This window comes from Pinus tabuliformis, chromosome X (assembly GCF_031772625.1).
Source record: "Pinus tabuliformis cultivar Carrire ecotype Pingquan chromosome X, CPIR1, whole genome shotgun sequence".
Taxonomy (NCBI): Eukaryota; Viridiplantae; Streptophyta; class Pinopsida; order Pinales; family Pinaceae; genus Pinus; species Pinus tabuliformis.
Window position 1 is genome coordinate 1,418,081,972 of NC_142308.1, and position 22,609 is coordinate 1,418,104,580.

General features: G+C 41.1%; 1 protein-coding gene across 3 annotated transcripts in view; it reads right to left on the reverse strand.

Moving 5' to 3' along the window:
• The window catches only part of PK3 (serine/threonine protein kinase 3), a 204,477-nt gene that overhangs the window by 120,949 nt on the left and 60,919 nt on the right, over nucleotides 1-22,609 (reverse strand). For all 3 annotated transcript variants that reach the window (XM_089447815.1, XM_089447813.1, XM_089447814.1), the window contains exon 4: nucleotides 13,952-14,137. In XM_089447815.1, coding sequence (XP_089303941.1) covers nucleotides 13,952-14,137 — 186 coding nt within the window. The remainder of the gene's footprint in view (nucleotides 1-13,951; nucleotides 14,138-22,609) is intronic.

A 22,609-nucleotide genomic window follows, 5' to 3' on the forward strand; every position in this document is an offset into this window, starting at 1 on the left:
CCATATTCATCCAACAGGAAGGACATCTTGGCCTTCTAGATGACATAGTTGGAGGAACCCTCCAACCTATCCTGATCTCTAAGTCCTGTGGCCATCTCTGATCTGTCGAAAAATCCCTCTTTCCCTTTGCTTGGTTGTTGCTCTGCTACTCACACTCCCTTCTGGAATGCGTATATTTGCTAGCTGCTACTGCTAATTTGCAACTGGAAAATCGAACTTCTAAGACTCGAAGTTCCCGGAGAGAAATTTTCCCTCTGTTGTGTGTGCTTTTCTCTTCCACCTGTCACTGATTCTGCAACTACAAACTGCTGCAAAAACCCTCTACGTCCAACCAAGGAATCTGGTCAGTGAAAATCTGAGTTGTTGCTTCTCCCTCTGACTATTGGAATCACTAACTCAGGCAACTTGATTTTTTTGCAACTCTACAACTGAAAATCGAATTTTTGCCCCAGTAATTTGGTCTGCCTATCAATGAACTGCGTAGCCTCTAGGAATTTCAACCTATTGCTCCCTCTGAGCAGCAAAATTCTTTCCTTCGCTTCTGAGCTTCCCAGTTGATCAATCACGCTCTGATACCATGTGAAAATTCCAAAACTGGAATCCTATTGCAGCAACTAGAATTTATTTTTCTAATTGTTAATTATTTTAACAATTTATCTGCTACGGAAAATATCAAATAAATCACACTGCAACCTTCACAAATAAAATACTACAGAAATAATAGCGCTGGAAACTGAGAAAATACTAGCACATACACATACAAAAAAGGACACAGTTACTTTTGGACAATTGTCCCTGGAAAAACCCAACTTGGTAAAACCGGTGTTGCAGTGAGGGTTTTTATTATTATGCCGCAGTGAAATTCTGAGTAGAATCTATGGATGCCCAACTGCCAACCCAATCAACAAGTATCTGAAAGAAATAATTAGAAAGAAAATTCTCTTACACCACAAGCAATCCCGGCACTGGCTTCTACAGAAAAATTGGTCGTACAAACCCCAACGTAGGCCCTCTGCGCTGCCTCTCACATGTGTGGCTCGAATCTGCCTCTGAGCAAGCCGTTTAACCTACCTCTGCTGCTTCTACGTGGATCACTTATGTCACTTGATGTTACCTCTCCGGATATGGAAACTTCCTCTGGATCATTGTCCATGCCCTCACTGTCTCGGCTTCAATCTCTGGCTCTCCAGCAACTATTGTTGCTCTCTAGAAATCGATCTGCCAAGGAAATCGAACTTCTGGTGTCTTCTCCAAGTACCCTTCGACTTCTTATAATCCTCTATTGGGACTCCAACGGTGAAGATTAAATCTTAATCAAGGGCTAGGATCATCTTGAAATCGATCTGTGTGAGTTTCTAAATGATTCGCACCTTGACTTAATTAATTCTAATTCATTAACCATATTCCTTAAATATTCAAAAAATCGTTAAGACATCTCTAGGTGGAATTTCCAGAAACGATTTCTGCGTTTTGGAGATCTCATATATTCTAGCCTCTCCACCAAATTTCATGGCTATAATACATTCGATGCTACAAAAACTAACAGAAAGCAGTGTTTCACTTATCATGATATCATCAGAATTAGCACGATAATATCACCAAAACCTACCTTGGCAATAATATTGCCAATTTGCCAATATATATCACGATAAATTTGAGTTTTGAAACTATCATGATAATTTGCATATTTATCAAAAGACGATGGAAATTATCACCCAGTTCCTGTATAATCCGGTTTAAGTCACAATTTTCAATTTTAAAACCTCATTTTGTAAAAATTGCTAAGGGGGATTGAGCTCTAAGGCTATTGTGACCCTTTTCCATCAAGCAAACAAGGGGAAATATCTCTTTTGTTGCCAACAACTAAGCATTTGTGGAGCAGGGATCTTATGCCTTCATTTTCTTTGTGTTCAAGATTTAGTATAGAGTTTGCAGTGTCCATTAGATATATCTCTTCTTTCCCTTTACGAATGGAGGATTTAACATTTGAATTTTGTATAGCTATGGTACCTTGATTTTAGTATTCTTCAAGTCTTCTGCATTTGGATTCTAAATTTCCCCCATTTTTTTGTCCCGTAAGTTAACAAATTTAATCAGTGCTCTACACGTTTCAAAATGCCAAAGCCACTCTACCCAATGTGGGAGTATGGTCTCCCTTACGATGGCCATAATAGAATGAGGTTTAATTGCAAGTTATGTAGCATGGAAATGCTTGGCAAGATTAGCTGCATAAAATAATAATTTGCCAAAATCTCAGGGAATGAAGTGGACATTTTCCCAGCATCTACCCCAAAAATTGTCCACATTGCGAATCAATCCATTTTTTATATGAATGGGAATAGAGATCAAAGGGGAAAATGATGCTTGAGCTTGCAAATAGATTTGCAAGCATCTCAGGAGTGGGGCAAGCCAATACTTGGGCTCAAATTCTACAATGCCCAGCCCCTAAGCGTCATCACCTTCCTTTGTGGTGAGACTAGTGCCTAGAAGGCAACCTTCTATTCAGTCAATAGTGAAAACAAAGGAGAAGGAGGAGGGCAACAAATTGTGGTAGGATGTTTTCTAAGGAGTGACATAACATTCAACATTGCCAACAACTCATTCTACCATTCCATGTTTAAAGTTGTTGTTGGTAGTACAAGGTACAAGGGTTTCCCTTCCTATAACGACTTGAGAGCATAAAGAAATTGGGATAGCTTAAGGAATAATAAGAGGTCATCGGATGCACTGTCGTGTCAGACAGTAGGACAGATGAGAAGGTGTTAAAATTGGCAACTAGGGCCAAACTCCATGTGGGTCATCTTATTAATGGCAGCTAATATTTTTCTTGGATCCCTCTCATCGAGAGGTGTAGGATTGATCTAAAGATCATCCGATTCCGATAAGTATTCATGGAGTTATGAATTTATTTGTGTTATAAGACAATTCGTCAAAGTCAGCCAACAACCAAATAAACCCCACTTGTGCTCAACGTTTTAGTATAAAAAGAGGTGACTTGCAAGTCATTTGTAGACACACTTCTTGTGATCTCTTCCTCTCCACTTGTCTTTGGGTTTTGATGAGAGGAGAGATCCTAAGAGACAACGCTGCCCTAATGGAGAAAGCCCTAACGCTACCCTATGGAGAAGCCCTAACATAACCTATGAAGAGGTATACGCAGTCAAGAAGGGCAGCAATGTAAGCCCTCAACGCAGCCTAGAAAAGGGTCTCTACCCTAAATGGATGCCCTAGAACCTTAACGCAGTCTATGGATTGCCCTAACCGCAGCAAGAGAGGGAGGCTCTAAGACAGCATGGAGGAGGCCTGAGTTCCTCAATGGAGGCCGAGTTAATTGCTGGAGCAGTAGCTTGTTTTTGGGACAGCAATGATATAGTGCTGCAATATTCAAGGGGCAGCTGTAAGATGTTGGGACAACAATGATATAGTGCTGCAATATTCAAGGGACAACTGTAAGATGATGGGACAACAATGATATAATGCTGCAATGATCAAAGGGACAGCTGCAAGATGATGGGACAGCAATGATATAGTGCTGCAATATTCAAGGGACAGCTGTAAGATGATGGGACAACAATGATATAATGCTGCAATGATCAAAGGGACAGCTGCAAGATGATGGGACAGCAATGATATAATGCTGCAATGAACAAAGGGACAACTGCAAGATGATGGGACCACAATGATATAGTGCTGCAATATTCAAGGGGCAGCTGTAAGATGATGGGACAGCAATGATATAATGTTGCAATGATCAAAGGTACAACTGCAAGATGATGGGACAGCAATGATATAGTGATGCAATATTCAAGGGACAGCTGCAAGATGATGGGACAGCAATGATATAATGCTGCAATGATCAAAGGAAGAGCTGCAAGATAATGGGACAGCAATGATATAACGCTGCAATGATTAAAGGGACAGTTGTAAGATGTTGGGACAACCATATGATGAGACAAAACAATAATGGGACAGCAGTATGGTACTTGGTGCAACGAGTACATGAAGCAAGCAATAGTACAAGAAGCATGCAAGGTACAGCAAGCAAGCACATAGGACAGTATGGCAACATGGTGCAGCAATGTCACATGATGCAGTACAGTGATGGGTACAGTCATGATTGATGAAGCATGATGAGATGCAACATAGTGATGATGGGTGCAGCTGATGCATCATGGTGAGGTGCAGCATGATGACGAGATGCAGCACAATGATAGGTGAAGGAGTCACCTTGGAGAATCAATTGAAGCAGCATGTCTTCAACTGATCTCATATATCATCTTCTTAAAGATGACCTATGCTCTTATTTAGATAAGTCAAAGTGTTGACTTATGTTGTAAATGTACTATCTATCTCTCTCTCTCTCTGCTGAACTATTGAAGATCATATAAGAAGAATTGACGAAGGGTTCTCCACATTAGGGTTTATCCCTAGCTAGCGCCACATCTTGTGTCCTCTTGTCTTGGCTTGTCTCTGTGATTTATATTTATATTCTATCTGCAGTTTACTTTAATGCTAATGTGATTGATAATCTCGAAAAGATATTGAGATAACTGTGAAAATTGAAATAAATTGCTCTACCATAGAACATACCTAAAAAATAACATGGTATCAAAGCTGAGGTGAAGACAAAGCCCAAGCAAGAGTGAAAGAGCAATCATTGAAGACAGTTGGGAAAGGACAAAAGGATCAATAGATTCCTCATCCCTCTTCTAATTCACCAAGGGTGAAGTCGCAGCAGAGAATATTATCAGAATGGCACATCGGAAGTTTTTGATGGCCTACCTAAAGATCACTTCAAAGGGAAGTCTCGGTCTAAGGAAAGGCAGATGCCTTGGTTGTAATATGTTCGGCCATTATGCGAAGGAGTGTCTGAGGTAGGGACACATCACTTGATGATGATAACAATCATTCCAGGGACATCTTCAATGATCAGAGGAATGAAAGGTAATGCAAGTCATCAAGGAAACGGCGGACTCTTCAGAGAAAGCAAGGAACCCCAGGTATGAAGAATCAAATGTTGTTTCTAATAAGATAAAGAAGCGTTATCTTGTATGGGCCCTCTCCTTCAGATTCTTTGGGAATCTAGCTTATTGATTGTAGTGCTTCAAGGCACCTCATCGGATAGAAAGGTGCTCTCTCGAATCTGGTAGAGATGGAAACAAACGTGGAATTATACTTGGAGTCGATGCCACCTATCCCAGAAAGGGTGTAGGAAATGTCACCCCTCAATTGAATGATGGTAACTCGATTCATTTACAAAATCTCTTTTATGTACTTGATCGCAAGAAGAACATGGTGTCCATTTCGGCAATGGAAGTCAAAGGTTTCAGGGTGGCATTCATCGATGGAAAGGTACGTGTTTGAAAATAGAATTTTCAAAGATGCTTTTACTCATGGGTTCAGGGTTGGCAATTTGTATCAAGTTGCAGGATGGTCCATTGGGGACCATGTCAATTGACATATCTCATCTATAACACCGGAGGTCTACTTATGGGGCCCTACCGGATGTGAGCCAGATGGTGACAGGGATGCCTGAATTCAAGAAGAGCATGAAGATACATGTCTGAGATGTTCCGAAGGAAAATCCTACAAAGGGACCATTCCCCTCATGTAGCAGGTCCACAGGTTTGGAACAACCCGAGGAGTTTGAGATTCATGATCAAGAATCTCATGTATAAAGGTGGAAGAAAGCCCTCTAGGGCTTGAAGCAAATCTCCCCGGGTTTGATATGAGAGGATTGATAGCTATCAGATGAAGCTGAGATTCACTAAGAGTGAAGTCGTTCCAAACCATTGTTTGAAGGTTGTGGATGATAGACCTCTCATACCGGCACCTTCTAAGAACGATTTATTTCTGATAGGTGCAGACCCTCTCCCTTGCAGAAGTAAGAGGGAGTTGGATTCCGGATGTGGAATGGTAAACTGCAAGCCCATAACTACCTCGAGGATCTTAACTTTCAGAAGTTATATGGTGATGATGCCGGACCAGATTTGGGAAATGCCTCTGAGTTTCATAAACTCATTTCCACTGATGTTCTTGGTGAACTTCCGTCCGGATATATGTTTTGCAGTTAGCATGGTGAGCTCATATTTGGTTGAGCCTCACTAGATTGGAGCCAAGAATCTTCTGAGGTATCTTCGGGCACAATCTCTCATGGATTGAGATACACTACCGGAAATATGAAGCTGCATGATTATTCGAATGTTGACTGGGCAGGCAGTGTGGAGGATCACTAGAGCATTTCTCAGTGCTAGTTCTCTTTGGATTCTGCTTCGTTATCATGGATGAGCAGGAAGCAGAAGTCGTTTTCTATAAGCACCATCGAGACCGAAAGTTGGATTCCGAATGTGGAATGGTAAACTGCAAGCCCATAACTACCTCGAGGATCTTAACTTTTAGAAGTTATATGGTGATGATGCCGGACTGGATTTGGGAAATGCCTCTGAGTTTCATAAACTCATTTCCATTGATGTTCTTGGTGAACTTCCGTCCGGATATATGTTTTGCAGTTAGCATGGTGAGCTCATATTTGGTTGAGCCTCACTGGATTAGAGCCAAGAATCTTCTAAGGTATCTTCGGCACAATCTCTCATGGATTGAGATACACTACCGGAAATATGAAGCTGCATGATTATTCGAATGTTGACAGGGCAGGCAGTGTGGAGGGACCACTAGAGCACTTCTCAGTGATGGTTCTCCTTGGATTCTGCTTCGATATCATGAATGAGCAGGAAGCAGAAGTCGGTTGCTATAAGCACCGTCGAGACCGAATACATAGCTAAGCATATGATCTCGTGTGAAGCTACCTGGTTGTGGAAGCTCTTCAGTGAACTGTTTGTACACATGATGAATACCACTGTGATTCTCTGTGACAACCAGGGGGGGATTAGATTGTTGAGGAATACTCTATTCGATGAATGCTCCAGCAGGTAGACATCAAATATTACCTTATCTGGGATATGGTAATTCGACGAGCAAGGAGGCTCCATCGCATTGAGACTGATGTACAGGTCGCAGACATTTTGACGAAGGCCTGGGAAAGGTCAAATTCTTGACATTCCGAGAATGACTTGGTATTGTTCAGAGACCCTCTTATGAGGGTCGAGTATGATGTATACATTGAGCTCTGGGAGCTCCAGGGGGGCGCGGGGTACTTCTTGGAGCAACATGCGACCACAGAGCGACTCACCCTCCCCTGGTGGTGCGCTATGTACAGGGTGAAAGGTTCAACCTTCCCCTGTGACACCCCGTGGCGACTATGGGACAGGATGATTAGTTCTCCTGTGGGCCAGGATGATTAGTTCTCCCATGGCGACTGTGGGACAGGATGATTAGTTCTCCTGTGGACAGGATGATTAGTTCTCCTGTCGAGGCATCCTACCCATGCAGTCTGGGACTCATGGGAAGTACCTCTCATCTGATCAATGAGTAGGGAAATGGGGTTAGGGACCATTAGTAGTACTATCGATGGATGCATCGTTGTATCTACCGTACTTCCTGTGCTAAGATGACCTCCATTGATCTGAGATCAATGAAACTGATCTGGGATCAGTATGAGTGGTTTGAGCCACTCTCTTGTGATATTGATCTGGGATCAATGAAACTGACTTCGAGTCAGTAAGAGTGGTATGACACACTCTCCTCATATGAAACTGACTTCGGATCAGTAGAGAATGGTATGAGACATTCTCGATCAATTCTTCTTCTTCATGGTTCAGTAGAGCAGAGTAGAGCCGAGTAGTGCAAGGCACTGATGGCAGAGATAGTACATTCGGACAGATGGATCAGCGAATGGAGTTCTCCCTAGTTGAGAGGGAGTGTTAAAATTGGCAACTAGGGCCAAACTCCATGTGGGTCATCTTATTAATGGCAGCTGATATTTTTCTTGGATCTCTCTCATCGAGAGGTGTAGGATTGATCTAAAGATCATCTGATTCCGATAAGTATTCATGGAGTTATGAATTTATTTGTGTTATAAAACAATTCGTCAAGGTCGGCCAGCAACCAAATAAACCCACTTGTGCTCAACATTTTAGTATAAAAAGAGGTGGCTTGCAAGTCATTTGTAGACACACTTCTTGTGATCTCTTCCTCTCCACTTGTTTTTGGGTTTTGGTGGGAAGAGAGATCCTAAGAGACAACTCTACCCTAATGGAGAAAGCCCTAACGCTGCCCTATGGAGACGCCCTAATGCTGCCCTATGGAGAGGTATACGCAGTCAAGAAGGGCAGCAATGTAAGCCCTCAACGCGGCCTAGAAAAGGGTCTCTACCCTAAATGGATTCCCTAGAACCTTAACGTAGTCTATGAATTGCCCTAACCTCAGCAAGAGAGGGAGGCTCTAAGATAGCATGGAGGAGGCCTAAGTTCCTCAATGGAAGCCGAGTTAATTGTTGGAGCAGTAGCTTGTTTTTGGGACAGCAATTGTATAGTTCTGCAATATTCAAGGGGCAGCTGTAAGATGTTGGGGCAGCAACAATATAGTGCTGCAATATTCAAGGGACAGCTGTAAGATGATGGGACAGCAATGATCAAAGGGACAGCTGCAAGATGATGGGGCAGCAATGATATAGTGCTGCAATATTCAAGGGACAGTTGTAAGATGATGGGACAACAATGACATAATGTTGCAATGATCAAAGGGACAGCTGCAAGATGATGGGACAGTAATGATATAGTGTTGCAATATTCAAGGGACAGCTGCAAGATGATGGGACAACAATGATATAATGCTGCAATGATCAAAGGGACAGATGCAAGATGATGGGACAGCCATGATATAGTGCTGCAATATTCAAGGGACAGCTGCAAGATGATGGGACAGCGATGATATGATGTTGCAATGATCAAAGGGGCAGTTGCAAGATAATGGGACAAAAATGATATAATGCTGCAATGATCAAAGGGACAGTTGTAAAATGTTGGGACAACCATATGATGAGACAAAACAATAATGGGACAGCAGTATGGTACTTGGTGCAGCAAGTACACGAAGCAAGCAACAGTACAGCAAGCATGCAAGGTACAGCAAGCAAGCACATAGGACAGTATGGCAACATGGTGCAGCAATGGCACATAATGCACTACAGTGATGGGTACAGTCATGATTGATGAAGCATGATGAGATGTAGCATAGTGATGACGGGTGCAGCATGGTGCAACACGGTGAGGTGTAGCATGATGACGAGATGCAGCACAATGATAGGTGGAGTCACCTTGGAGAATCAGTTGAAGCATCATGTCTTCAACTGATCTCATGTATCATCTTCTTAGAGATGATCTATGCTCTTATCTAGATAAGTCAAAGTGTTGATTTCTGTTGTAAATGTACTATCTATCTCTCTCTCTCTGTGCTGAACTATTGAAGATCATATAAGAAGAATTGACGAAGGGTTTCCCCACATTGGGGTTTGTCCTTGGCTAGCACCACATCTTGTGTCCTCTTGTCTTGGCTTGTCTTTTGCGATTTATATTTATGTTCTATCTGCAGTTTACTTTAATGTTGATGTGATTGCTAATCTGGAAAAGATATTGAGCTAACTATGAAAATTGAAATAAATTGCTCTAGCATAGAACATACCTAAAAATAACAGAAGGGCAAGTCCATTCTCAATTTCTCGGTACAATGTTTATCAAATCTATTTATGCATCAACATTTGGTTATGATATAGCAAACCAAGGCAAGATCGTTAGAATGTCAAGTAAGAGACAAGTAAAATTTGTTTCAAACTTTCAAATTTCAATGCCTTTCCTTTTTATCTATTTGTTACTCAATGGAAATATAATTTGTTGTTTTTCCTTTCCATTTATTTGTTGTAGATGTTTGGTGGGAAAACTATGGTAGAACAGTCCCAGAGTTGCAAAAACTTGCCATTCAAGTGTTGAGTCAAGCTTGTAACTCTTTAGTGTGTAAGCACAACTAAAGTGTTATTGAAAAGGTACACTACAAGAACTACAACAGGTTAGAAGTGTTCAAATTTAAATTTTAACTTTTTATAATTTCAGTAATTTAATTTATGCCCATGGGACATCATCCTCTAATTACAAAATGGCCATCATACATGTTATATGTCGATGACATGGCCTATGTATACTACAATCTCAAGTTGTGGGTGAGGTCGACAAACAAAGTACCTGACATGGATGTCATTTCATTGGATGCACTTGACGCGTGAGTTTGTGGAGGGTAGAGACCAAGAATCCTATCGTGGATGAGGCACCCAAGTGGTTGGAGCATATTATTGATGAGTTGGAGGAATAGGTACCAAAGGATGTTCCAATTACAGGAGAGACGGATTTGGAGTAGGAGGACATTGAAAGTGTGCTACAAACAATGCCACCACCTCCACAGCGACATGCAACTAGGGAAAGAGGCATAAGACATCCCACTTCAGCTTCCACCTTATAACCCAGAGTTGCACCTTCCACCTCAGGCTCAGCCTCAACACATCCACCTACTACGTCTAGAGGAAAAATGTTTGTAGTGACCTTTGCTCGTAAAAAGGGTAGATGGAATTGTTGATATCTTAGTGCATCATGATTAGTCGTGCATCCCTGAAACCTTTGCCTTCCATTTCTGAGATGGACACCAGGTTCTTCTTGCGATTAGGTACATAAAAGAGATTCTTGTAAATGAATAGAGTTACACTCATTCAATTGAGGGGTAACATTCCCTAAACTCTTTCTGGGATAGGTGGCATCAACTCCAAGTATAATCCCATGATTGTTTCCATCTCTACCAAATTCGAGAGACCACCCTTCTATTCGATGAGGTGCCTTGAAGCACTATGATCAATAAGCCAGATTCCCAAAGAATCTGAAGGAAAGGGCCAATACAAGATAACGCTTCTTTATCTTATCAGAAACAACATTTGATTCTTCATACTTGGGGTTCCTTGCTTTCTCTAAAGAGTCGGTCGTTTCCTTGATGACCTGCATTACCTGTCATTCCTCTGATCATTGAAGATGTCCCTGGAATGATTGTTATCATCATCAAGTGATGTGTCCCTACCTCAGACACTCCTTCGCATAATGGCTGAACTTATTACAACCAAGGCATATGCCTTTCCTTCCACCCTTAGATCTAGACTTCCCACTGAAGTGATCTTTAGGTAGACCATCAGAAACTTCTGTTGCGCCATTCTGATAATATTCTCTGCTTCGACTTCACCCTTGGTGAATTTGAAGAGGGATGAGGAATCCATTGATCCTTTTTTTTCCCAACTGTCTTCGATGATTGATCTTTCACTCTTGCTTGGGCATTGCCTTCACCTTAGCTCTGATACCATGTTAATTTTAGGTATGTTCTATGCTTAGAGCAATTTATTTCAATTTTCACAGTTAACTCAATATCTTTTCCAGATTAGCAATCACATCAGCGTTAAAGTAAACTGCAGATAGAACATAAACATAAATCGCAGAAGACAAGCCAAGACAAGAGGACACAAGATGTGGCACTAGCCAGGGACAAACCCCAATGTGGGGAAACCCTTGATCAATTCTTCTTATATGTTCTTCAATAGTTCAGCAGAGAGAGAGATAGTACATTTACAACAGAAGTCGACACTTTGACTTATCTAAATAAGAGCATAGATCATCTCTAAGAAGATGATACATGAGATCAGTTGAAGACATGCTGCTTCAACTAATTTTCCAAGGTGACTCATTCACCTATCGTTGTGTTGCATTTCGTCATCATGTTGCACCTCACCGCGGTGCACCCATCATCACTATGTTGCATCTCATCACGCTTCATTAATCATGACTGTACCCATCATTGTATTGCATTATGTGCCATTGCTGCACCATGTTGCCATACTGACCTATGTGTTGGATGCATCTTGCTTGCTTGTTGTCCTTAGCATGCTTGTTGTTGCATGCTAGTTGTCCCTTGCATGCTAGCTGTAACATTGCATGCTTGGTGTATTTGCTGCTAAGTACCATACAACTGTCCTAATGTTAGTTAGTTGTCCCTTGCATGTTGCTCTCCTTTGAAGACAAATGCTCTGGCAGTTCCGGCAGTTCCCGGCAATTCCCGGCAATTCCGGCTATTCCAGCTATTCCTAGCAGTTCCAGCAGTTCTGGGTTTTCTTGGTAGTTCCAACTATTCCCAGCAGTTCCAGCTATTCCCGACAGTTCTGGCAATTCCGACTATTCCCGGTAGTTCTGGCAATTCCTACTTTTCCCAGCTTTTCCTGGCAGTTCCGGTAGTTCCAACTTTTTCCGGCAATTCCTAGCAGTTCCAGTAGTTCCTGCTTTTCCCGGCTTTTCTGGCTATTCCCGACAGTTCCCAACAGTTCCAGCAATTCCGGCTATTCCCGGCAGTTCCAGCTACTACCCTATGGATTAGGGCAGTGTTATCCCTTAGGATCTCTCCTCCTACTAAAACCCAAAAACAAGTAGAGAGGAAGACATCCCAAGTGTGTTGAAATGACTTGAAGGCCACCTCTATTTATACTAAAACATTGAGCACAAGTGTGGTTTATTTGGTTGCTGACCGACCTTGACGAATTGTCCCATAACACAAATAAATTCATATCTCCATGAATACTTATCGGAATCGGATGATCTTTAGATCAATCCTACACCTCTCGATGAGAGGGATCCAAGAAAAATATCAGCTTCCATTAATAAGATGACCCACATGGAGTTTGGCCCTAGTTACCAATTTTAACATGATGTGATTTTCCATTATCCTATTAGGACTTATGACTCAGGGCAAATATCATTTTCAATATCAAGTTTAATGTACCACTTGACATCTTGTGCCTTTTAAATTGCAGTTTCATTTTCATATTTATGTGAAAATCTCTTTGTTTGCTGTCGATGTCTCTTAGAAGTTTAAAAATTTGAAAAAAAAAATGATTACTTTTGTAAGTTTCCTGATAATTGCCGATATTTCCCCCAGTATTGCTGTTAATTTAAATTTCGAACCCCCAGAGATAAATCCCAATAACGTTAAATGTAACATTGCTTGAGAAAAGACCTTGAGATCTGACCTTGATAGATCAGACCTTAAGAGCAGATCTTGGCATAAGGATAGATCCGACCTTGCCCAAGAATGGAGTTTAGGGGTTTGGCCTTTAAGCATTTAGGGTTTGGGCCCTGGGGAGATATTTTCATTAAAAATTTGATATCTGGGGAGATTGGTGAGTCAAAAAAGCACTACAAGTTCTAGGATCTGTTTCATTTTCCACAGTATCTGTTTCATGGGCTGAGGATCTGTTTCCTTTTCCAAGGGATCCAATTCCATGATGGATCCTTGAGAGATCCAGACAGATCCACAGATCCTACACATAGGAGTGGCAGATCAATAACATAGATTCTGAACCATTATTGTTGTCTTTAGCATTGCATTTGGTCTAAACTTTTGTATGTTCTTTGGAAGATTCATTGTAAGTATATTTTGAATGTTTAGAGAGTCCATAAAGTCTTCTTGGGAACTTGCTTGTCTTCACAAGTCAGAGCTGAAGGGTATTTGCTGAGAAAACATGCTTAGGATTACTCTACTACAGCTCAGTCTGACCTTATTGCAGTGTTGGCTACATTCAGGTAAATGATTCCTCCTTTGTATAGGTACTTGTATCTATCTGTATTATATAAGAACCTTTTTAAATAAAAAGAAAACAATGTCTTTAAAGCAGGGGCTGAACCAGAAGCCATCTGCAAATTTTGAATAAACAGAAAAGTAAATATAAATTTTGCCTTTGCCTATTGGAACAAAGAAAGAAATTATTCATACCAAAAAACAAAATTGAATATATATTTCTTGAATATCATCAGGATTGATGCCACAATCAAATCCTTAAGTGATATTTTTAACCATCAAAGTCATCCATGCTTCAACAGACACAATGACACTTTATTCCATTTATTGCACCACCCTGAGGAGAAATTGAAGAGAACAGTAACAAGCTTGCTATAACGGTATTATTTTTAACAGATGATGTTACCTGGACTTTCAGAGCTTCAGAACGAGATCGGACTTCCTTTTTGGCAGGAGCAGCACTGCCAAAGTCCATTAAAACTGCAAGTGGTGGTTGACTCTTTCTCCACTTAATCAGAACATTTCCTGGCTTCACATCATTATGTGCATATGGAGGTTCAAAGCTATGCATATGCTTCAAGCCTGCACACAACTGGTTTTACATAGGAAATTTAATAGTGCTTCTAGGTAGCCATCCAATTCCAACCACAGTTCTGACTGTATTGTATATTAGTTTCTCAGAACAAAAGTAAAAGGTCATTTTCCAGGCATAGCTTACACATCCTCCAAAGCATTTGAATTACAGGTAGAACTTAAAATCAAAAATCAGAAATGAATATGATTCATTGGACAATCATTACTTTCATTCTTTAGCTACATACAAGCACAAAATAATCCTCAAAATGTTCTGGTCAAGGCAAATAGAGTCAGAATGCAAAACTAAACTGTGCAAAGGCACAACTTTTCAGTGCCTAAAATAAACATTTATTCATTTCTTCTTTATCCTGGACTGGTGTGACACATTATTGCAGGGAACCAATACCAGGGGTAGTGATGGATTTCCATGACTGCTGTATCTTGGAGTGCTCGAGCGAAACCAACTTTAGACTGGATAAGAGATAATAACAAAATAAAACAATAAATATAAGAAAGAATTACTCAATTAAATTAGAACAAAATCAGGTGAGAAGACCCTCCTATCCTTTTTCCTTTCTTTCATCTCAAACAAACTTATGTATTTTAAGTTGGCCATCATTTGTTGCAACCACCTGAAATAGATATGATTAGTTAGATTTATGCTAAATGACAGAATAGATGTTTGTGTGCATAAGGTCGTAGGAACTTACGTCTTCCCAATGCCATAACCCAACAAAAAGGTTACTTCAAAATTCATCCCATAATAGACCAAAATAGAGTTCTTTGACCATCCCTTTGGTACCCACTAGTAATTTACTAGTTACTATCTTCTAAAGTTATTGATCTTCCATCTTTGGGTTTCTGTAATATCCCTTTCAGAGGATTTCTCGTTGACTTCCTAAAGACCCCTTGGACTATAGAGTTCAGGCTCATTGTGTATTCCAGCGAGTAACACTAAAGTCCCTAGCAGTAACCCTTCTACCCAAGAGTGGCAACACTTCACTAGGAGATTGATGATGCCTACCAAGTGTGAAAATTCTATCACTGCAACAACCGATTTATTTTACCTACTTATTTCCCGATAAGTTATTTACGAAAATCCTTCAGTAAACATTAAAATAAATTCTGCTGCAGATATCACATCATAATACAGAAATAAACACATGCACAAGAATTAACACATCGACACAAATATTTTGGAGAATCAGTCCCCAGAAAAACCCAATGTGGGAAAACCGGTGCAGCAAGGGAGGATTTTATCATTCAGCAATTCTTCAGTACAACTAGGGTCAAACTGGCTTAACCAACAAAGAGAAAATTCTTCAGCACTTCGACCAGTCTCAGCGTCAGCGTAGCTAACCTCTACGTAGCTCCCAGACCCTCTGTGTCAGCCCCTGCCTCTCTACGTCAACACTGGGCCTCTGCGTCACCCACGCAGGCCCTCCAGTGACTGTGCAGTCTGCAGCCTCTGCATCTGCCTCTCCAACCTCTGCAATGTTCCCGTGGTGCTGTTCCCGACTCTCTGTTGTGTACTTGCTGCCTCCTGCTGCTCTCCAAACCACTAGTTCGAATTTCTCAGCTAACCCCACTACAAAAATCGAACTGACTGGTCTCCCTCGGTATGTTTTCCAACTGACCCTCAAGCCTCCTCTTATACTTTTCCTGTTGGTCCTTCAACGGTCGAGATTAAATCTCTAATCAACGGCTAAGATTAGATTTGTCTTGATCCATGACTTTTGGAACCTTCTAACCCAGTTTTATATTAATACTCATTAATATTTTATTTTTCCTAAGTTTAGACTTAGGAACTTCATTAAAACTATTAATTATTTTAATATCTCCCAAACCGGTTAGAATCTGCCCAAACCATTTCTGGGTCTTGGAGATCTCATGTGCTTTAGCCTCTCCACCAATTTTCATGGCTAGAGCACATCCGATGCTACTCCAAATCAACACTCCCTCTTAGCGAGGACTGTGCTCTAGTAGTACTCCACGCTGAGCATTACTCTGATCATACAGCATTAGTACCTGTGTTGATACTAAGCCTCCCTGCCCAACATCCTCTGCACTGTTGCATCCTGTACTGCTGCCCATGGCTCTATCACTGCCACTGCTACATCTGTACTGCAGCTCCCTCTGCATCCGTGCTGCTGCTGGTCCATCTTCCCAACACTGCATCTGCACTGCAAACTCCTCGTCATGTTGCATCGTGCTACTGCACTACAACATCATACCCATTTCTGCTACTGAAATCGATTCTTTATAATCCCCATCTTCTCCCTGAAATAATCAAACTTGGTTCTTCCAAGGGCCTTGGTAAGGATGTTTGCCACCTGTTCTCATGTAGGAGTGTAGCTCAACTATACAGTGCCTCGTTGGACATAGTCTCTGACAAAGTGACATTGGATATCAATATACTTTGACTGATCGTGAAACACTGGATTCTCAGAGAGCTTGATGCAACTCTGATTATCACACATGATCCTGGTCACCTCCATCTTTCTTCTGAATAGGTTCACAAACAGTTTTCTAAGCCATACGACCTCGCACGAAGCTGTGCTTGCGGCCATATATTTTGCCTCAGTTGAGCTCAAAGCCACGGATTTTTGTTTCCTACTGCACCAGGAGGTCAATCCTGATCCAATGTTGAAACAGTACCCAAAGGTACTTTTCCGATCCACTGAACTTCCTGCCCAATTTGCATCAGTAAACCCACTCAATCTGATATCCTTACCAGTGTTGCAGGAAACGTCCCCCCCACCCGGATCAAAACCCCAATCCACGATCCGTACGGATGTGTGGGGGAAGCGTCGTCCAAAACGCGTTTCGGAGAAACCGAAACGTGTTTAGAGCTAATAAACACGCTTCCTAGAAATTTCAGGAAGCGTGTGCTCGAACACGTTTTGGTTTTTCCTAAACGCATTTCGGACAGCGCTTCAGCCGTATGAAGTGTCAAGCTTCGGAGTATGAAGCGTACGGATCGCGAGCTTCCTCCATGTTTTTTTTTGTATGAATTTTTTGAGTGATTCTAGGATGATGATGATCATGTTGAGATGCCACCCCCAACTGGTCCCTTGGTTCCTAGGTTCCATGGTTCAACACCAACAGCAGGGGGTTCGTCTTCATCGGTTTCAGTGCCACAACTTCCACAGGCACCATCTTCTTCATTGCCACCACATGGAGGGCCGCTGCCACGTTCTCTTTGTGGTGGAAGGAGGAGAGATTAGACAGTTTCTCACTTGCTAGATAAATCATAATATGCTCTATGTTTTATGTTTTATAATATACTTAAAAATTTGATGTATGTTTGTAATTGCTAGAATATAGATGGTTGATGCTCGAATAATTAATCATTGATGTACATACTACATACTAGTAACTACAATGGAATGACGGATGCCATATCTATCTTGATTTATGCAAAAATATGTATGTTTTCATGTCTTCTACAACTAATTTGGTATTTGGAATGTTTGCTTTGAATATAAATGCAAAAAAATATAAAATATATATATATAGCAGACGCTTCGCTTCCTAGATTTTTGGAAAATGATGCTTCCGCGTCCCCGCTTCCAAAAAAGTCCCTGTTTCATTCCCGCTTCGTGCAACATTAATCCTTACCCCTGGTGTACAAGAGTCCATAATCGACTGTTCCCTGTAAATACCTGAGAACATGTTTGGTTGTTGCCCAATGCGCCCTCTTCGGCTCCAACATGAACTGGCTGAGAGTGTTGACAGCGTAGCAAATGTTTGGCCTGCTATTGACCAGATACATCAAGGACCCTATGAGCTACCTGTATAAGGTGGGATCAACATCTTTGTCTTCTGATGCATCAATCTTCTTCCAATTGGTTATCATTGGAGTAGCCATGAGACTACAGTCCTCCATCCTGAATCTCTTCAGGATTTCTGTAGCATATCTCCCTTGCCCAAGGAAGATCTCCCCATTTTGCTGCCAAACTTCCAACCCCATGAAATAATGCATTTGTCCCAAATCCTTCATATCAAACTCCGTGGCTAGATTCTTCTTGCAGTACCCTATGAGCCTGGATGATCCTATTAGAAAGAGATCATCCACATATAATACTAAGATTAGATGCTCATTCTCTAAACCAGATAGTAGAGATTTGGATCTGCGTCACTCTTGACAAATCCCATTTTCTACAAGTAGCCATCGATTCGCCCATACCATACTCTAGGTGCCTGTTTCATCCCATACAAGGCTTTCTTCAATCTGCATACATGAGACTTCTCATGTGTCTCAAAGCCCTCTAGTTGTTCAATGTATACCTCTTCTATCACATCGTTCAGAAATGTCGTTTTGACATCCATCTGGTGAATCTCCCACCCCATCTATGCTGCAAGAGATATCACGGTTCTAATAGATGTACACCTGGCTACTGGGGCGAAGGTCTCTTCGTAGTCAATTCCTTCCTTCTGAGCATACCCTTAGCCACAAACCTGGCTTTATATTTCTCAACACTGTCGTCTACAGTGTATTTAATCTTGTCAGTCCATCTCGAACCTACCATTGATCTGTCTTGAGGCCTTGGCACTACCTCCCAGACATCATTCACCATTATGGAGTTGTACTCCTCTACCAACGCATCCAACGAAACCTGATGTTGTTGCCTCCTGAAAACTGGCAGGCTCCCCATTCTGAGCTACTAATGCCTGATATCTATCTGGTTGTTTTCGCTCCCTATTTGGCGCACCGAAGAAGTCCTCTACATCTCGTAATATATGGCGAAGTTCCCTGCTCGTTCTTCCTCTGCCAGCAGGTGCTTCTATTAGCTCCTCCTCATCCTGTGATTCTTCCCGACCCAAGGAAGAATTCTTTTCTTCCGTTGGTTGAAGAGGTTTGACCAATGGTTCCTCTTTTGACTGTTCCTTGGAAGGCATTTTGATTTCTCAAGATTTTCTGAAAGCCCTATCTTCCATGAACTTCACATCTCGTCGAACTACTACCTCCCTGCTCCCTGGAAGATAGATTCTGTATGCCTTAGCATTCTCATTATATCCCACTAGATATCCTTTCTCTGTAGTTTGTCCAGCTTCTTCCTCTTTCCCTTGAGTATGCGGCAATATGCTAAGCTCCCAAATATCCTGAAATGACTGACTTCAAGCGTCTTCACTGTGAAGACTTTCTCTGGAGTAATCTTGCCCAATGCCCGATGAGGAGTTCTATTCTAAACATAGACTACTGCGTCGCATGCTTCTGCCCACAGGAATTTTGGCATATCCTGATCATATATCATGGCCCTAGCTGCTTCTACAATAGTCTTGTTCTTTCTTTCTTCTACTCCATTCTGCTCCGGATTGTAAGGAGTTGTCCACTCTCTTCTGATGCCCTCCTTAGTGCAAAAGTCAATGAAGTCCTTATCGACATACTCTCCACCATTATCTGAGCGCAAAACTTTTATTTTCTTCCCAGACAGATTCTCCACCAGAGCCTTGAACTCTTTGAATCGACAGAAAACCTCATCCTTGGTTTTCAGAAAATAAATCCAAGTTTTCCTTGAGTGGTCATCAATGAAGGTAAGGAAGTACTCGGCAACACTAAGAGCTTTAGTGTGTTAGGATATTCTGACACATAGGAAATAGTTAAGTATAACTTGGTCTAGTGTAGAGTTAGGTAAAGTGTGTTTCTTTACTATGTTCTTTTGTAACTTGCAATCCGTCGGTCACGATATGTTCTAGACATGAAGTGATCCGACGGTTCATTCTCTCCTCGGTATTACCGACACTTGATTCGTGGCTTAACACCCGATTGGTCCATGATCTCTATTTAAAGAGCATGGAAGGTCATTTGTAGGTTAACTGTTCATGAGAGAAGCTTATGTAGATTTTCATTCTGTTATTAATAAATTGCCTTAAGTGGCCGCGTTGGCTCAGGCCGTGGACTGTTTCCCTCTTTGAGGGTTTTAACCACGTCAACAATACTGGTGTATTGATCTGTGATCTGTTTGTGAGTGGTGTCCTTTGGTGTTCTGTCTGAGGAACTTACCCTGTAAATTCCTACATGGTATCGGAGCTATTTGAGGGCCACATCCGTTGGTGATCCAAATCGAAGCCGGTAGAACTGCATCTGACTATCGTTTCCTAGATCTATTGTTACTGACTGCTTTCAGGCCGAGAAGACTGCTCTATTGTGTTAGGAGCATCTATTCCAATGAGGAACACCTTTCGTTTGACGCGAAAAGGTTTCCGGTAGCCCTAGCTACGCCATTTTTAAAATCTGGAGGTATACATTGTTTATTTGCAGTTTTTAGTTATTTTCTCTCTGTTTATTTTGGTTTCTTTAGCTCCTTTTTTTATTACCGGATCTATACCTTTCATTTCTGCGTATGGTCTTTGCCCCGCGACTCTGTGCGATCTGGGCAAATGAGAAACAGAAATGAAGGATTTTTCTCATGTGTATGCTCTTTTCCGCCGCGCCTTAATGTGATTTCGAAAAATCAGAAACATTGAGGAAAATATTTAGTTTCCGGCTAAAGCTAACTTCAAGCCATAAGGTTTGTTTTTTTTGTATGTCCATGTTGGGTTTTGTGTTTTTTGTTTTGTATGCAAAAAGAGCTTTGTCAAGTAAGCACGCACCCCAAAGTTTCAGTGTACTAACCTTTTAATCTAGCTCACTTGGTCCAAAGCTACTTTATGAGAGTAAAGGTCTTGAGTTCAAGTCTTTCTTTTTGTTGAGCTAATTAGATTAAGTTTGGAAAGGGGGCGGATTTTTTTTAAATATAACATTATCATTCATTTCCGCACATTCCCGCACTTCGTCGGCATCTTCAACAACTTTTCTTCAAAAAGCCATAACTTCTTCATCCGGAAGCCGTTTTCAGAGCCGTTTTTTTTTAATCAGCCTAATTTTTCGAGATCTTTCCATTAAAACACTTAGTTTCAGCATCTATAGCTTCAGTTTCTGTTAAAATGGAAAGTCCATGCCAAGTTATTCTTGATAGCACCAACTACTTCCAATGGTGGTCCTACATTGTGGATTTACTTAGAAGTAAAGGTCTTTACAGAATAGCCTCAGGCCAAAAAACCAAACCGAAAGATGAAGATAAGGCAGCCAAATGGGAAAATAGGCAAGATCAAGCACGTGGGTTGATAGGGATGTCTATTTCTCCAGACCTTAGATTCCATATCGCAGAACTTGATACTCCTAATGAAGCAACAAAACAGATCACTAAAGTTTTTGGAATTAAAAATGAACTTAGCGCCCATCAACTCGAAAATGAGCTGCTTACATTGGATTCCAATAATTTTTCTTCCATTGAAGATTTTTTGTCCAAGTTCAAGACCCTTAGACTTCTCTTGGAAGGTGTTAAGGTTAAGAAAGGAGATGGTAACCTTATCTATTCCATTCTTACTAAGTTGGGACCAACCTACTCTGTGTTTGTTTCCACCTTCCATTCTACAAGAGAAGTCTTCATTTCTCAAGGACAAGACTACAAGTCCCCTTCCTTTGATGCCTTTTGTGATTCTTTAATAAGAGAACAAGAAAAACTCTTACATCTTGGTCTTCTTAATCTTGTAAACTCTTCTAAGAAAGCCTTATCCGCTCAGCAGCAACCAAATTCAAAGAATCCTAAGAAGTTGTATCCTAAAAAGAATGGTCCTAAACCAAACAAGGGTCCTAAGCAATTTCAATCTCAAAATGAAAAATCATTTCAACAAAATGATAAGGCAAATAAAAACAAAGAGAAGAAGACTGATAGACATTGCCACTTTTGTAATCGAGATGGCCACTTAGAATCCAAATGCTTTAAGAAGATGGAAGCCTTGGAAGCAGCAATGAAGAAGCATAACATCCATTTGGAGCACTCTCCAACTTCAACTTCATCTTCAGGAATAACATTTTCTGCATGTGGTTGTCAAGCATCTCGGTCTGGCTATGCACTAAATGTATCTTCTTCTTCTCATTCTCATGAGTGGCTCATTGATTCTGGAGCTTCTTATCACATGGCCAAAAACAAAGCCATGTTTTCTTCTTTAAATGATTGTAACACCAAAAATATATATGTTGCTGATGATAGATCTCTTAGTGTTGTAGGAACTGAAACTGTTCATATAGACAATGGCCAATTTAATGATGTATTATGTGTTCCAACCTTATCCTGCAACCTTCAATCTGTATATCAAATAACTCATGCAGGTGAAGGTAAAATCATTGAATGTTCACCTCACGATGTTGTAATTAAAGACCTAAGAGATCCTAAACAGATTTTAGCTACTGGCATTGCTGATGATTCTACAAGGTTGTATAAGTTTAACAACTTGGGGTCATCAAATCTTCCCTCGGTATTTGTTGCTCATAACGATGAAGTGAGCAAACTTTGGCATGAGTGATTTGGTCACTTAAACTATCGCTCCCTTCAGAATCTATGTAAAGAAAATATGGTGACAGGTCTTCCAATGGTATCTTGTAGAGATGGTGTTTGTTCCGAATGTGTACTCGGAAAACATCATCGGGATAGGTTTGAAA